At 45.0% G+C, this 14,415-nt stretch overlaps 3 protein-coding genes across 4 annotated transcripts; 1 reads left to right on the top strand and 2 right to left on the bottom strand.

Moving 5' to 3' along the window:
• Positions 1-593: 593 nt before the first annotated feature.
• dhps (deoxyhypusine synthase) lies at positions 594-6,882 on the bottom strand. Of its 2 annotated transcripts, XM_069149270.1 has the most exons (11): positions 6,753-6,882; positions 6,115-6,200; positions 4,481-4,680; positions 4,128-4,292; positions 3,874-3,995; positions 3,486-3,582; positions 3,308-3,394; positions 2,948-3,053; positions 2,758-2,861; positions 2,477-2,602; positions 594-1,972 (listed from the first exon to the last, which is right to left on the bottom strand). In XM_069149270.1, the coding sequence occupies exons 3-11, from the start codon at positions 4,673-4,675 to the stop codon at positions 1,877-1,879; spliced, it is 1,098 nt and encodes a 365-aa protein (XP_069005371.1). In that variant the 5' UTR covers positions 4,676-4,680; positions 6,115-6,200; positions 6,753-6,882; the 3' UTR covers positions 594-1,876. The 2 variants fall into 2 exon arrangements, with proteins under 2 accessions (XP_069005371.1, XP_069005370.1); XM_069149269.1 differs by lacking the exon at positions 6,115-6,200.
• A 1,363-nt stretch (positions 6,883-8,245) lies between these two features.
• On the top strand, positions 8,246-9,207 carry LOC138198088 (guanine nucleotide-binding protein G(I)/G(S)/G(O) subunit gamma-7-like). Its single transcript, XM_069149268.1, has 3 exons — positions 8,246-8,288; positions 8,463-8,566; positions 8,782-9,207. Exons 2-3 carry the CDS (start codon positions 8,471-8,473, stop codon positions 8,905-8,907), a joined length of 222 nt encoding a protein of 73 aa, XP_069005369.1. The 5' UTR covers positions 8,246-8,288; positions 8,463-8,470; the 3' UTR covers positions 8,908-9,207.
• fbxw9 (F-box and WD repeat domain containing 9) lies at positions 9,198-14,267 on the bottom strand. The gene is made up of 8 exons (XM_069149267.1): positions 14,088-14,267; positions 13,724-13,989; positions 13,477-13,627; positions 11,864-12,860; positions 11,503-11,651; positions 11,191-11,394; positions 11,035-11,100; positions 9,198-10,091 (listed from the first exon to the last, which is right to left on the bottom strand). Exons 2-8 carry the CDS (start codon positions 13,843-13,845, stop codon positions 10,017-10,019), a joined length of 1,764 nt encoding a protein of 587 aa, XP_069005368.1. The 5' UTR covers positions 13,846-13,989; positions 14,088-14,267; the 3' UTR covers positions 9,198-10,016.
• Between the last annotated feature and the right edge of the window lie 148 nt (positions 14,268-14,415).

Raw genomic sequence — 14,415 nt, 5'->3', positions numbered from 1 at the left:
TGACCTTCTCCCAGATCCAACTTCCCTTCCCCATCTCCGTTTCCAAAGAAGAAAAGGTCACCATTAAAAACAAGACACTCGGGCTTCACACACATTTGATACATTAACTCTCCACATTTCCACCGGAATACAACCGAACTGTGAATAAAGGATTTGAAGGAACTGATTAGCCGCAGGAAATATCCAGGCCCACAATAGCGGACTGATGTATTGCAACGGGAAACGTCTTTATCATTGTTACTCGATTATGTGGTTGATTCTGCTGACAGCACAAAAGGGAAGGAGCAGCGGGTCCCACCTACACAAGCGCGACCGCAGCCCGGGTGGATGAAAACCGAATGCATGTGTCCAATAACCACACGTCCATAAGTCTGCGATGCCCTTCTGAGCCCCTCCGGGGATTTGAGGTAAGAATCTCACGAAGGCATCGAGGCGATTAAATGGGCGCCGAACAGACGTGATTCAGGCTCTGTAGCGGCGCTCGTCACTCGGTGTGGCTTTCAGCTGCGCAAGTTTGCCGCCACTCGTAACATGTGAGTGAGATGCTTACAACCTCTTCTTTTTCAAAAACTTGGAAAAACTGGCTGGCGCAATGGAGTGGATAAACAGTGGACTTGTTTATTTGGAACGGAAATTTCAATTGTTTGGAGGCTGAATCAGAGTTTACAGAAGGATGTTGGAGGCTCCGCAATTACAAAAAAAACAGGTTATGGAGTTGAAGGTTTATTTTAGCAGGTACACCAGTGCAGTCTGACGCATTCCAACTGTTTTGCCATAAAGTCTACATTTATGAACAGTTTTTAACACTAACGAGGTTGTAATTTCTATTATATAGTATGCATTATAGTGTAGAGTAGTACAGGACAACAACAAAAATAGAAACACCTTTCAATTGAAAATACGACACCATCTTCAAACGTGAGCTCAGTAGTTCAAACATAGTTGATTGACTCAACTGAACATTACAAACTTTACAAAGTACAATTTATGTAAGACCTGTTGTATTTATCTATCGTATAGGTACCTAATAAAGTGACCACTGAGCGTGTCTCTCTATAATAACTCTTTCTGCAGCTACTAGTCGTCCAGCGGGTTTTTTTTAGATATAAACTTTTATATCTTTTTATACAACAAATTCTCCCCAACATCATCATGTGACGTTAACGTGTCATGTGACGCACCACCTGTGGCCTTCTCACGCAGACCTACTACACAAAGGGCATTTGTAAGAGTCTATGAATGCCCTATTAAACACAGACCAAAATGATTACCTCGTCGTTTAGTAAGGTGTACATCCACCCAGAAAGTAAGATAAAGGCTTGGTATCATAAAGAGAGAGGCGGTACGGTAAAAGTGATGGCACTATATCGGGCCACAGGTAAACTCGTATAAATTAAAAAACTCTCGGCTACATAACACTGCCCTCTGGGTGTGTATCTAGTCTCTTGCTCTCTCACACACACACACACACACACACGCACACACACACACACACACACGCACACACTACAGCTAAAACGTGATGCATTCTATACGGTCTCTTTGGTGCATGCAATAGCATAATACTCCTGCTGTTTCAGCTGTCTGAACAGGGAGGGGGGGGGGGGGGGGGGGGGGGGGAAACGGCACTTGTTTAAACAAGTAAATATTGGTATGGAAAGCATTAAAGCAGGAAACCCTCACCATTGTTTCCCATTCAATAAGCCATTCAGTTACAGCATTGTAGGTACAACAAACTGACTGAACTTAAACATGTACTTTCAAACAGGAGGGTTCAGAAGATCAGAATAATAACGTTCAAGGAGACAAACAGGGGAACAACCGGAGGTACAAAGCCGCTCGCTGATTCTATCGGAGCGTCGATGACGGCAACCAGCTAATCTGTTTTCTTGCCGGCGGTCAGCTTGTCGGCGTGGAGAGCGAAGGTCTCCGCCACCATCAGAGGGAAGACCAAGGAGGCGTCTGCATACACCTGAGAACCAAGAACAGAGAGTCCAACACTCTTCCCTGACATCATTAACGTGACTGTGATGTCAGACGCTCGCCGCACTAAACCCAGACCAGCACCCGGCTCTGCTCAGGCGCTCCGATTGCCACGCTGCGCTTCAAGAACAAACGCTGTGCAGACGCTGCCGCCTTGAGGCCAGAGCGGGCGCCCGCAGCTCCTGGCTCCTGCTAAAAAAAACCTCATTTCTCTCCTGCTTCGTGCGTACGGCAACATACTACATCTCTTCCGTGCCTGGTTGTTGTTTGAGATGCGGGGTGACATTTTTGGTTGCAACGGCACTCGGAAAAACACACGTCTGAAAACAGGTCAGGCGAAGTCATCTGATAAACACATGAGGCTGAAGCGAATGAAAGGGGAGGGGGGGGGGGGGCATCTGAAACTGTAATTAATAATAAAAGGTTATGTGAGGGTGTAACTATAAGAAAGGGAACATATTGTTGGCATTTGCATTAGTGAGAATATCAGTACCTTGACAGGCTTGGCGTCCATTCTGATCTTGCCCCAGGATACGGCCTCATCGGGTCTGGCCCCGGAGTCGGAGCCATCAAACTCCTGGCCAGTGTTCACGTACACCACGTAGTCGGCTCCGTTCCTCTGGAAAGGAAACCGAAGCGGGACAGCGGGTCAAGACGGGAGACTCTTTTTTTTTTTTTCTTCTTTTCATCAGGTTTGTCTATTTAACGTTCAACACTGACGTCAAAGCGACGTCCCCGGCGGACTTTGAGCGCCGAAAGATCACACGTGGTTACCATAAGATTGGCGTTGGCTATGTGGTGTTTGACCAGCCCTCCTCCCAGGATGATCATTCCTGTCCTCTTGGCAAAAACCGCCTGGCTGTTCATCCTGCGAATATCTGAAACAAGGACCGCACACGGATGACACGACCGAACAAACGCCGCCGTGGCGTGTGGCGTGCTCTGACGGGGATGCTGCGTTTACCTTCTACAATGTCCAACACCAAGCCGGGCTTCTTGTATGAGTGGAAGTAGATCATGTCGCCCAGAGAGCCGTCGGTCAGAGCGGGACTGAACACCGGGATGTTGTTCTGAGAGGGAATTTAATGGCGCATTTAACGACAAGAGACACACGGCACACCTCGTCTCTGAATAAGACGTGCTGCGCTCCATTCACGCGCAGCGGGAGCAGATTCTGAACTTTTTGATCCAGCCCTCGAAAAGTATACGGAGTTGCTGATGAACCGAATAACAACTGATGAATGAACCGCGTACGTTATAATAACAAACTGTGAACTTTAGGCCATGTTTGTATAATACGTGATCGATAACATCCAGGACTCACCTTGTATGCCCAGTAGCAGACAGAGTCAGTATTATTTATCTCCTTGCCCAGCCGATGGATCATTTTAGAGGGAGTCCAGCGAGTGCCCTGAAATAAGAAAGCTCAAATAATAATAATACAACTGCCAAATTTGCAAAATCCAAACCTTTCCTGTTTTTTTTCACACGGAGAAACCGACCTCTGTGTTTTGCTCCAACAGCATCTGGTCCAGGATGGGCATCAGCCAGTCTTCAAACTTACAGTAGTTGTCATTGGGCACCAGCAGATTCCCTATTCTGCAGCCAGCGGGGAGAGGAGGACGAGTGAGGGAGACGACATTTAAACGGGGGACAAGAACACGTACGTAAACAAATTAAGACATATAAACGAGGAGGGACGTCTAAGACAAACCCCCGACGCCCCGTCCTGCGGCGTCCGGTGCCACGGAGGATTAAAAGCCTGCGCGCGGCGCCCCGACCCAGGACTGGCGGCAATCGTGTCGCCACTGGCTGAAGTCTGCGTGCTAAGCCAAGCCTGCGTCTGCTTTACATCCCATCTGATTTTGAACCGCACCGGCAGTCACCGACCTGTTGATGCCCCGCTGCCGGAGCTCCTTGCCGAGCAGGTTGAAGTCTCCCAAGTAGGTGTGACCCAGACACTTGATCAAGTCCTCCTCGATGCCTCCGGCCGTGGTTACAATCACGTCCACCTGAGACAAAAGTAACACATCTCTGACGACGACAACAACAAAAAAAACCTCGCCGCCACAGGAACCGATCGGTTTTTTTTTTTGCAGCGCTCGCGCGGATGGACGTGAATGCGTGTGCGACGGGCGTCGTACCATCCCGTGCTCCGCCAGGTAGCGGATGCTCTCCCTGACTCCGGAGCTGATGAGGTTGGAGGTGTATCCCAGGAAGATGGTGCAGCCGGACTTGCGGGAGGATTCGCCGGAATCCTCGCACTCGTTTCCCTCATCCGCCTCGACCGGCTCCAGACGCTTCTCTATCTGAGGGGCGCGGAGTTAACGTTACGAACGTGCCCCGACAAGACCAGGACGGGGCAGGACACGAAATCTGCACCGTTTTTTTTTTTGGTTTTAGTGTCCTGGTTTGAACAGATTGGTTGTATTTTCTGAAACTATGTTTCATTTGTGTGATAATAAAAAAATTAAAAAAAAAAAGCCATTCAACTCACCATGCGGTTGATTTCCTGGACGGCCAGGCCGAAGCTGCTGGCCTGGAAGCCCGTGGTGAGGTAGGACTTCAGGACCGCCTGGAGATCGACCCCCTGGTTGAAGTCGTAGCCTTTGATTTTCGGCATGTCTTCGGGGATGTCGCAGCTGGGCTTCAGGACGGCCTCCATGGCAACCGAAGGGGCGTGGTCCGCCATCTTTTCTGCAAAAAAAAAAAAAGGGAACATATTAGGGATGCCCAGTCGAGCCTTGATCAAGCAACAATGGGTATCCCTTCAGTTTGCTGTGCCCGGCAACAGTCCTGCTCTTACTGACAGTGAGGAGGCAACTGTGTTTTTCCTATGATTTTTAGCATATTTCATGACTAAATTATATAATTATACAAAACTTGAATATAGACTCCATCACTGAGGGCTAAAGCACACGGCAAAGCTCCCAGGCCTACGAACAAACGCTTGAAAAATATTTTGAGCGCACAATGATTTGATGTGAATCACCTGGCAGTTCATAGTTTTGAGGTATTTAAGCATCATTAGTTTACTTCAGCGCGGTTAAGCACAAACACACACACACCCACAGAGCTGGTTGGGCGAGCGAGTAGCAGAGTGGCCGACAAGAGACCTGTTGTGTTTATCGGTGCCAAGCTGGGTGAGCAGTGTGTCTGTGAATGTAGCTGCGCATGTATATTATGGTCCATATTTTACGATATAAATAAACGATGCAGTCCCTCCAGCAAATCAGAGACCCTAAATTCAGTTTAGATACATTTTTTTCTGGTTGTATTGACGGAACTGAGCTGTAATTTATTTGCAGGAGCCGGGAGTGTCTCAGAGCTATTCAGCCATGGAGGAATGAAGCACGACTCTTGTTTGAATCATTAACACGACGTGTTAAATTACCACTGTGAGTGGGAACTGACAGAAAAGATAGCACCTGGAATTTAAGGAAGAAAAAAAATTAAAAATAAAAAGCACCACGCCCACCCTACCAATGTAACTGTCTTTGATCATATGCCAGTTTGGTCGACATCGCCCAACCCTACTCTAACGCTGCCATGAACATTCAGTTTTTCTAGCCTGAGACTTATTTTGCTGTACGACCGCAGGTTGGAAAGAGCTTTTCTCAAACACTTGTTTATAAATAGCAGCTTACTGTAAGTGTCTACACACAATAAACCATATCGAGGCACTAAAGAAGAAACACATTTAGATTTGTTTTTCCCCCCCAAATGTATTACAATTTCAACAGTCTCAAATTTATTAGCAAAGTTAAAGTACGAAAGTAAAATCCCTTGTCTGATCTCCCTTACTGATATAATATCATACATGACATCAGATTAATGATACTGAAGCATCAGTGCGTAAACAGCATGTTACTGTTGAAGCAGCTGCAGGCGTACATGCATACATTATGTCCAGTTGTATAAAGAGACAGCAGATAACGCTGTTTAATAATGTGCTCTATTTCAAAAGCTTGTTATATTATCCATTGTGTCAAATCTTCATCTTAAAAGTACCTGAAGCTTTCGTATTAATTTCAGTGTACGATATTTCCATTCAAAAATGTTGTGGGAATTTAAAGCAACGTCGGATGGAAGCAAAGTACTTTAAAAGTGAATTTAAAGACAGTACTTAACTTTTATTGAAATGCTGCGCTTCAGTAAAATGTTGAGGTACTCGAGCTCAGGAAAATACTGGACATCATTCATCTTGACAGCTGTTACTTCTCGACAGAATATTTGACATACAAAAAAAAAAACACATCGCAAGCTTTAAAATATGATGATGGATTTAACTAACCGCAGTGAAGCAGTTCGCATTTGCTCAACCAATTAAAACAGTCAAATTATATTTTGACAATAAAGAAATAATTTGCGACTTCTAAAACTGCTTGTTTTTTTTTTAATTAATTCTGTCGTGCAATTATAAAATGTTGCCGTCAAGATAATCAAATATACTGTAACTTATATTCTTAAGTGGGAGGAGACACTTCTGATGTGATGTTACTATTATTGTCATAAATAGAAAAGCTGATTACATTAGGGCTTTGTTGTTGTTGTTGTTTTTTTAGCAAAACAAAATAACTGTAATAACAATCATTTAAACTCCATATTAGCTTTTATTATGCGTAAATACACGAATGATAAACATATAAAAAAAAATCCATGTGCTTTGAATGAGCTAGGAGAGCGGCTAGCTCACCGTGAGCGAGCTTGATCCTGCCGACCGGCTTTAAGAGCGATTAAACATCGTGAAAACAGACGTGAAAACCTACCTATTTTTTGCAGAGGATTTAAGTGACGAAGGGGGCCAAGTAGAAAACGACTGTCACTGCACACAACAACTCGGGATACTGAGTATTTCCGTTGCTGTAAACATCGCATGGGTCGACTGCAGACAAACAACTACGGCGACCGCGAAGGGACAAACATGGCCGAACCGCATTTCTGTCGACTAATCCCGTGACCTCACCTTTCATTTGCGGTATAAAAAAAAATAAAAAATCCTTCCTGTCTGATGTTCATAAAGACTTATTTGTCTACAATGTGCCAAATAGGAGTTGGACTGCTCTGGTACTTGTACTTGAAGTACTCCCACTCCACTGTAGCTCAGATTTTAATATTGCACTTTCTACTCCATTATACATTCGTCAAAAAGCTTTCCTTACTTTTAAGATGGCAAAACTTCACATCCTTTCTCTCTCGTGAAATCCACGGATCTCCAGATTTGGTGACTTTGAATTGATAAAGTGATTAAATGTCCCTTTATGTGTGAAACTTAAATGTAATTTCTTGAGATAGGACTAAATAAACCCCCCCCCCCACTTGGATCAGCTGGAAAACAGAAGTGTTTTTCCAAGTTTGTTGACTCTTGAGAGATATGTGGTTCTCAAAACACAGAAAACACGTGATGATATTATAGAATATGATGCATTAATGTAGATTAAAAATACCTAACAGTAGCCTATATAAACAAGTTCAAATAAGCACAAAGTAAACATCTATAGCAGTGGGGAAAAAAATATATCCATTACTGCAGCATACTTCTGATACCAACATTTTGCTGACAATACTTGCTTAAGTGAGGTTTTGAATGTCAGACTTTAACTCGTAGTGGATTTTTTTTTTTTTTTTTTTACGGTGTAGAGTTAATACTATTGCTTAAGTAAAGGAACTTCATATTTCTTCCACTGCTGTGTATTTACCATATTTGTTGAAGGACGGTTTTGTTATATTCTTTAGCTATAGATAGCCCACATTTTCTGAAGCTTATTTAGGGCACATCATCAGAAAGAGTATCCTTGCGCAATCGGGTGTTTTGGGGTCTCTCGAACATCCACCAAGGCAAAAAAAAAAACCACTGAAGTTAATCAGCAGCAACCTCCTCCAACGGATGCCTTCATGGTCCGGAGCCATCTCGATGGCTCGCCTCCTTCCTCCACCCGTGACACCTGCAGAGGACGACCTCGACTAGAGAGCCAAATGAACCAACTCGAGCCTTTATTATGACAGCAACTGGAAATTGCGGTGGAAAAAAAAAGTAAGCGCATCCAATTGGAGCTCGCCGGCAGACAAGCGCGCATGAAGTCCAGCATCCAGTAAATAACCAATAATCTTTCCATCAGCTGCGGCCGTGAAGTTTGATGTCTGTGACATTTCCAACAAAGTGTTGAACGACCTTTAGTATCACAGAGCCTTTGAACTGCTCCCCGACGGTGAATAAAACGAGCTACGGGGTCAAAAATGGAAACTCGGGAGCCATCTCTGAGCAGACTCTCTCCTCCACGACCCGAGCCGGCTCACTGGATCAGGTAAACTTATAAGATGTGTTAGTCATTCACCTTGTTTTTATTTCATTTTATTTAATTTGATCCAAATCCAAAAAAAATAAATAAATAAATAACTCATCAGTTTACATTCTGCATGTAACTTACAGTAGCAGACACTATTTTTTTTTCTCTTTCTTTCTTTCTGTGTTTTAATAGTGAAGGGAATGTCAGGGAAGATGTGCAGCAGCAGCAACAGTGTTATTCAGGCGCAAAAACTGGTGGATCAACTGCAGGTGGAAGCAGGCATGGAGAGATTCAAGGTACGTAAAGAATCTAAACGTTAACGACGCACCGGCTGCACACCCCTTCCGTACTTCCGTGGCTCCGTTTAACGCGAGTCGACTTGACATATTTCCACAGTTGCGAATGTACCCGCGCGTCCGAATAACGCGCTGCAATTCAAAAATCCACCGCCCGAAGTCAAATTCGTATCTCTCGTCGTGAATTTCCTGCGAAACGTGCTTTGTTTCAGCAGATCTCCCTGACGGCAGCGGACTTGGTCCAGTACTGTAAGGACCACCGGCGCGGCGACCCTCTGCTCACCGGCATCGCCGCTTCGTCCAATCCCTTCAAAGACAAGAAGTCCTGCGCGCTGCTTTGACGGTTCCGGGGGACAGACGACCGACGGACGGCTGCTTGATCGCTCCGTCTGCTGTCAAATGTGTCCGAGATGAAACTTTCGGTATGACATTTATTCTGAGAAATTAAATCCAGTCAATAATTCACTTCTTTTTTTTTTCTCTTTTCTTTTTTTTTAGGACATTTAATAGCATCCTATGTGGAAACAGTCTTTCAGTGTGTTTTAATGAATGCATTTGTCAAGTATTTTTTTGTTTTGTTTTTTGTTCATGATTTATAGTTGGTTATCCACGAAGTAAATGCAGACGTACATAAGATAACATTGATTTTACTGACTTGATGACAGCGTTGAAATAAATAGCTTTACAAGTGTGTCGTGGAGGTCTGGGAAACGTCCACCTTACATGACAATTAATGACTGTAATAGATTCTGTTAATTATTTAGTAATACAATTCATATTTAAATGTCTGCAGTTGCCGTGCGGTTTAAACACGCAACAGTTAAAAGAAGAGAGACAAACTTTTTCAAACTCAGAGTCTTTGTAATCTTTCAGGAAGAGTAATTAGGATAAAAGTTAGCAATAAACATTTGATTTTTGTTTGTAGATACATTTTTCTATGGGCATTAAACAAGGAATAATAATTTAAAAAAGAAAAAAAGGTTGAGGAACATATTAGGGTTGGCTGCATCAACGCACATGATCCTCCCAAATGATGCTGCCATATAACAAATCTCAATACAAGACAGAAAACTTCATTTAAAAAAAAAAAAATAAATCATTCAAATTAGAACTAAACTAAGAAACAAGTAAATATCTCCAATAACTTTTCCTTTATACTTTTTAAACATCTGTTTTCTAGTGTGGCAAAACAAAATCATCCGTTTGCCCACATGTACCACATTTGTAAAGTTTCCATTGATGTCTCTCTTCTTAAATCCATCCATCAGCCTTTAAGACAAGAGAGCTGTTTATTTTATTTGTTTTAAACATGGTCTACTCTTTTTTTTGTTTTTTTTGTTCCGTGTATTCCAACTTCCTAAAGTCTGGTCAGCAGCTGTTGATCTGCTTCAGGTCTTGTCCACACCTGTTTTCAAGTCTCGGCCATGTAGTTTGCAGACCTTGCGGTCTTTCATTTCCTGGGCCTCCAGACGTCCACACTAACATCGCCCGAGGCTATAGCGAGGACTCCGGCCTCCGCACTCAGCTGACAGGCGAGGAACGTGAGAGGGAGGATGGAGACACAAAAATAAGAATTCTTATTAATTAAAAAAAAAAAATAATAATCACTTAAAACATAGAAAAAAAAAAAAAAAAACACAAACAAAATGATTGATTACGACTTTCGTGCGCAGACGTGTGTATACAGAGCCGGCTTGCCAAAGCACTCGCCCTCCGATGGGAAGTGTGCTTAATTGCATTCAGCGAGGGCAGAGCTGCATGACTACGCAACACTAAAAAGGGTGAATTGAACAACACGCATGGAGCTTCACCTTCACTGAATGGACACGTACTCCTGCACAATACAATTCAATTCAATTCAATACAATTCAGAACATGGTCCCAATACACTTCACAAACACACACAAAAAAAAAACAACCACAATAAAAATAAAGGAAATATTCAAACAGAAAGTGGAAAAAAAAAACACGAGAAAAAAAAAAATCATTTAAATATCAATGTCAAAACAAAAAAAGTGTAAAATGAAAGGACTTAGTTAATAATATCAATACCGATAAAATGTCGCCGTTAAAAGGTAAATGCTAAAATAACATGCAGTACTGGCAAATGCCTGAATAGCAGAGCAGGGGAGAGTACAGTGATGGGATGGCATCAAAGCGTGCGTATCCTGGCACGCTGACTCTCTGTATACAAACGTCTTATGCACGCTGTAATCAAACTGCGGAAACGCATTGCATCACATACGCAGCATTTTGTCCTCTCAGTGTAGTGAAACATGGCCTCCATATGTGTATATTTTTAACTTCAAGTTATTTCTTTGTTGGTACAAAATGTTTTCCTAAACAGATATATATGTATATATATATAAAAAAAAAAAAAAGTAATTACTGACATGCCACGCCTTGTAAAAGTTATAATATCCTCATGTAAACAATTTGACTTCTTTACAGGAGGTGGTATCACTTACCCCGTGGACTGCAGCTTGATAATTCAGAGTGCATAATGTCCTTGGAGGTGCACAGGGGATATGTATCTGCAGTGGAGACAAGAAATTACAATGTGAGCCTGTTCAGAAGCAGTTTATATTAATGAGCAAGGCAACACGCGATTTGACTCATCCTACCTTGACGGTCCGATCAGATGAAGAGGTGTAGAGGCCTCCAGGGGACTTGTGGACCCCCGTGACCAAAGCCGTGTGTCCCACATCAAACTGGGACACGGGTTTTAAGGTCCCTGCCCGCATGGAATAGGAGTGCAGCATGCCGCGGTTGTCTCCCGCCCATATTTCACAGCCGCTGTAGCTCATGGACAGCAGATACGAGCTCAGCTGTGAACAGAGGGGTGCGTTGGGAGTTAGTCTCGGCGGACAGGAAAGGCGGACGGGAGCTTAAATGGGACACAAACGTCTTGAGGAACTGTCTGGTTTTGCATCTACCCGGACTTTCTTCAAGCTTTTTCCCGCCCTGCGGTCGTAGACAGCCAAGGTGCAGTCTTTACTGCCAGAGATGATGTATTTGTCATCTGCAGCTAGGCACATCACAGCGTTACCATGGAGACGGAGGCTTTGAACCAGCGGTTCGGCAGCTGCAGAAAAATGATCACAATTAGCCTCAGGACGAAAACATTTGAGTTTATAATTTCTCTGCTGACTAAGTGCTAAGATGATTAAACAGATAACATTCTTACACACGTCCAGACTTATCGTGTGACGCCGCTTTATCGTCACATTTATAAAACTACTGGCCTTCATTTGCACTTTAATGCGCGCTAAGCCACTAAACTGTACAGCAAGTTACCTCTGGGGTCGTACAAGCTGACCCTCTTGTCGAAGGTACCAGCCAGCAGCACGTCTGCCTGATAGGACAGGCAGAGGACAGCAGCCCCGGCCCTGATGACGCCCTTCTCTGTACCACCTGCCTGGAGGTCCCACAGCCTCACAGTGCTGTCGAAGCCCCCCGAGGCCAACAGAGGCGGCTGAGATGCCAGGCACCAGACCCAGCCCCGATGGGTGCTGAAGTCGCTCTGCCCCACCAGGCTGTGCAGCATCGTGCCGCTCGAGCCGGCCTGCAGATCCCACAGCTTCACGTTCCAGTCTCTGGAAGCCGTGGCACAGACCGCCCCCTCCCCCCCGAGGAGGAGGACCGAGTTGACTTGGGCAATGTGGCCTGACGGGAGGGTGATGCACTCCAGCGCGGGAGGTGGGCTGGGGCTTCTTGGGGATTGACGTTGCATCATCTCCGCCTGTCTTCCATTGCCCAGACTCCTTCGGCCCTCGGGGTGATTGAGAGCTGCATTTTGCCCTTCATCAATATTAAAAACCATCCCGTGGTTCCTTTCTTCTTCCATTAGTGCCGCTGCATCATCCTCCCGTATCGCTTCCAACTCCTCTCTCAGTCTTGCCAGTTGGTCCTCACCTAAGATGTGCTGCATTTCGCCATCCTCGTCCTCCACTGCCATCTCCATCCCCTCATCCACACCATAAGCGACCTCCTGAGCTGCCGCCCGTTCCAGCTCGTCCTCGCCACCGTCTCGCTGCCCGTCCGCCGCCGCCACCGCCGCCGGTTCGCCATCCTGCGGCTTCTCTTGTTCCTTTTCCTCCTGGACCTGTCTGGCTGCACGATGCGCTTCGCTTATCCAGCAGGTAGTCAACTGCTCCATCTCCATGCAAGCACTGGGCCAGTCAAAGTCCTCCCTCGGCCCCACCGGAAAGCCAGCTCTTGATCCTATGAGCCTCCGTGCTCGGAGCTGCCAGGAGGTGCTGTCCTTACCCACGTTATCCAATGCATGACAGACCTGATAACGGAAGAGGACGGATTTAAGACAATTTCCAACATCTGCAAGACTAAGACATAGACAGACAGACAGACAGATAGATGAGACAATGGATATTTACAGGATGGAAAAGGTTTTTGTCAACTTAAAGATGGACGTCTTCATGCAACACTGGAAAAAAAAAAAAAAAAAAATGGTTGTATGATGTTAAACCCGCTGAGACATGATTTTGTTAAGATGATGAATTGAAGGAACATCCGTAGTTTTTTTGGTAATTTTTCCATACTGTACTCCCTCTAGTGTCCGATTATGCTCACTGCAACATGTATTCAACAGTGTAAAGTCAACGTGCTCTTCTTACCAACGCTTCTCTTGATGTACATAGTTGTTATGCCATTTTTTTTTCTTCTTCTTTAGAGCTACCTCTTGAAAATGAAAATAGATCAGAAAATCAACTTAAAAGAAAATAAGGCAAAGAGATGATATTTTTTTTTTTAGCACCAGTCCTCTCGTCTTATTTTACCTTCTGCATCGACTATTCTGGGAAATAGATTATATTTTCTGTCTCAATGCTCGTATATCCAAATGTTCTGCCACATGGCAAATTTAAAAAAAATAAAAATAAAAAAAAACGTACCTTTGGCAGGACATCGATGACACACTGGGCAGGGAGGTGTGAGGCGATGTGGGTTAAAATCTCCCACGGTAGTGCCAACAAGCCGCCGGCCTCAGCGCTTGAAGGTGAGGGGCTGCGATCCGCCGGGGACGAGCGGCCCGCCGGCGGCAGGCTGAAAGGAGGACGGAGAGCAGCGCGTCTCGGTACTGATCCAACTGATCCCGTGCAACATGAAACGCTCGGTAAACGGAGGGAGGGCTTTGCTTACCCCTGCAGGTCGGGCCTGGAGGCCTCGCCGCTCGGAGGTCTCGCCGGGCGAGGAGACGGTCCACCCGGGTCGGTGCGTGTCGCCGCCTCCGGTCGGTGCGGGTTGACTCCGTCGTCCTCCATCACCTCTCCTCCTCCTCCTCCTCCTCTCTCCTCCTCCTCAGGCACGGTGCGTCAACATGACTGTACTTTGCACTGCGAGGTTTAAACTGTACCTTCTTCTTCTTCTTCTTCTTCTTCCCATGAATGCGTGAAGTTTTCTGTTCGCTGCACGTAAAGCAAACAAAACAAAAATAAATTTAAAAAAAAAACCCGACGACCGTCACCACAGCGGGTTAAACGTCAGATTGAAGTCACGCCGTTACCTTTAATAACCCCCCCCTTTTTTGACGGGTGTCTGCCGACCCTCTGTAAACAAACTGTAACCGGCGTCGCTGTGTAAATCAAATAAAAGACGGATGTAACGCCTCCGGTTTTGATCGCCGTCATTAAACGCGAACTCCAAACTAAGAATTCAAAACAGGACTTCCGGCGAAGACAGATGTCGTCATCAAGCTGCGCAACCGTGACGTGTACATGTCTGTGACGTGCACACTTTTGCAACAGCTGCAAGCGATTTTACACGTCGTTGATTCTGCGGGTTTTTCCAGCATTTCTCCCGTGAAGCAGCAATGAACACGCTCTCGTGTTGGA

This window comes from Embiotoca jacksoni, unplaced genomic scaffold (genome assembly GCF_022577435.1).
Source record: "Embiotoca jacksoni isolate LCO1_2020_lvr unplaced genomic scaffold, fEmbJac1.0.p SCAF_15, whole genome shotgun sequence".
In the NCBI taxonomy this organism is placed as follows: domain Eukaryota; kingdom Metazoa; phylum Chordata; class Actinopteri; family Embiotocidae; genus Embiotoca; species Embiotoca jacksoni.
Note: the sequence above shows the minus strand (reverse complement) of the source record. Positions and strands in the feature narration are given on the sequence as shown.